Here is a 2,424-nt window from a genome sequence, read left to right on the forward strand (position 1 = left end):
AGCACCTCATGCCTGGGCACCTCCTTTACTCCCTTCCTCCACACAATGGATAGGAATTCGGGCAGAGGTGGCAGAAGAAGCAGAGGTATCCAGACCCTTGGAGGCTAGAGTTAGGGTCAGGCATGGAGAAAGGAGATAGGGTGAGTGGACCTTCCTCCCTCACCATTAGCGGCTGGTCTTCCTCCAAGCAGTCTTGACCCTCGGAGTGCAAAAGGACACACTGGCCTTTAGCCCTATTAAGAGTTACCCCTTCTAAACAAAGCTTGATATAATCCGGGTGAAAGAAGGTCAGAGGACAAGGGAGCTGGGGTCTCAACCAAAAAGCAAGGCCCCCTCCCTTATTGCCCTCAATTCTGGGAGGCCACAGCTAGGGTGTTGACGTAGCCATGGGCCCCCGCCTCGTTTTCCGAGATACAGTGACTCCGCTGGGAGCCTCCCTGAGGTGGTGGCGGACCTGGCAGGGCAGAGGGCGGGGCGCCGTAGCACCCTGCGGCCCACCCGGGGTAAGCCTGACTCCCAGGGTCCCAACAGCCTTCTAGGGCTTCCAGGCCGCGGCATCCGAGGAAGAAGAGGTTCTTGAGCATGAAAATGGATAGAGGCTGCTGGTAGCTCACCACCAGGAGGCAGCGCAGCGCCAGCAAGGGCACGTCCACCAGGCAGCCGCCCAGCAGGCGCAGAAGGCGGCTGCAGCTGCCCGGCCCCGCAGCCTGGCCCCAGGACAAGGCTGCGGCTGCGGCTGCGGCGTTGAGCTCGTACAGCCAGAGCACCGGCGAGGAGAGGGTGAGGAAGTAGACAGCGATGAGCAGGTAGCGCAGGTGTGCGGGGAGTGGCACACGGCCTTCCAGCATCAGCTCCACCAGGGTGAAGCTGTCGAGCAGGTCCAGACACGTGCCTAGGAAGCAGCCGGCAGCGCGGTGCTGCTGGGGCTGCAGGACCAAGGGGCCCGTGGAGCCGTGGGGAGCGCCCGCCTCGCTGATGGCCCGCACCAAGCTGTAGAGCAGAGGCACCGACAGCGCCATCGTAAGGCGGAAGCCCGTGGTGCCGAAGGGCGCGCGCAGCTCGATGAGGTCCAGGATGGACGTGCCCAGGATGAGCACCACCTTGGGCGTGAAGGCGATGGAGTAGATGAGCCAGGCCAGGTAGGCGAAGGCGAACTCGCCCACCGCCGCGGCCGCGCCTGGGCCGCCGCCTGGACCTCCAGCGCCCCCGCGGCCCGCGCGCACCTTGGCCCCGGCCGCAGCCCCCGCCGAGGAGGCCGGCAAGTGCAGGGAGGGCGCAGCGTGGTGGTGGTGCTGGTGGTGGCTCGCCTCACCGCCCCGACGGCCCCGGCTGTTCTTGGCGAAGAAGATGGCCCAGCCCACCACCACCACCAGGTCAGTGGCGATCCAGGAGCACCAGTACAGGTCAGTGACGGCGATGAGGTACAAGTCCAGCAGCCCTCCCTGTGCCAGCAGCAGCACCACGGACAGCGCCTGGTAGCCCCAACGGCACCCCAGACCCGGGGCGCAGCAGCAGCTGTGGCGCTGACCTCTGCGGTCTGGCGGGACCGCGCGGCTACACCAGCAGCAGCAAGAACAGCAGGAGGGGTTGCTGCGGGGGCCCGTGCCACCCGCAGCCCCAGCCGAGCGGCCCCCAGGGCCCCCGACGCCCCCGGCAGTGCCCCCACTGAAGTCCACCGCGGTCATGCTGCAGGAGGAGGTGGGCGTGGAGGAAGGGGTGGCGGCCGAGGAGGAGGAAGCAGCGCACGCTACGGGGTCAGAGTTTGGGGCGCCTCCCTGAGCCAGGGGCCTCGGGACCCCGGTGGCGGCGGCGGCGGCGGCGGCCGGAACCAGCGGTTTGCTGATACTGACGCTCTCGTCCTCGTCCTCCCGCTCCGCACCGGTGCTGCTGCTGGGGGAGCCACCGCCCCCACCGCGTCTGCCGCTGCTCTCCCCCCGGCTGGTACAGGCGCTGGTGCTGGTGCTGCTGTCGCCCGAGCCTCGCCCGCCACGGGGGGAACCCCCCCGGAGGAAGAGGGGCTGCGCCCGGGCGGCAGCTGGGAGCGGTGGGAAGGAGCCGGATGAGGACGAGACCGAGCGGGGGTGGCCCAGAGCTGGGTGCATTGTCCTCCGGGAGGCTGCCAGCTGTTGTTTGCCCGCCAACCCTGGGCTGGCAAGGCCGGCGAGGGAAGCGGGGCCAGCCACCGCCTCCTCCCCAGCTGCGGGAGTCGTACCCAGGTCGGGCAGCAGCGAGATCTGGACTGGAGCCGCTGGACTGAACGAGCCAAGTCCCGGGTGGCTGGGAGCTTGGGTGGGCGACAAGCTGAACCCGCTGCTGTGACAGCAGGCGCTGTGGGGCGGGGGCGAGCCCAGGCAGAGAGGAAAGGGAGGCTGGCTGCGGGGAAACCAGGACTGGATTCGCGGGGGGGAGTAGGAGGAGAGACCA

At 68.2% G+C, this 2,424-nt stretch overlaps 1 protein-coding gene across 1 annotated transcript; it reads right to left on the bottom strand.

Moving 5' to 3' along the window:
* Window positions 1-347: 347 nt before the first annotated feature.
* On the bottom strand, window positions 348-2,102 carry TMEM121B (transmembrane protein 121B). Its single transcript, XM_036250682.1, has one exon. It carries the CDS (start codon window positions 2,100-2,102, stop codon window positions 348-350), a length of 1,755 nt encoding a protein of 584 aa, XP_036106575.1.
* Between the last annotated feature and the right edge of the window lie 322 nt (window positions 2,103-2,424).

Source organism: Molossus molossus, unplaced genomic scaffold, assembly GCF_014108415.1.
Source record: "Molossus molossus isolate mMolMol1 unplaced genomic scaffold, mMolMol1.p scaffold_m16_p_10, whole genome shotgun sequence".
Taxonomy (NCBI): domain Eukaryota; kingdom Metazoa; phylum Chordata; class Mammalia; order Chiroptera; family Molossidae; genus Molossus; species Molossus molossus.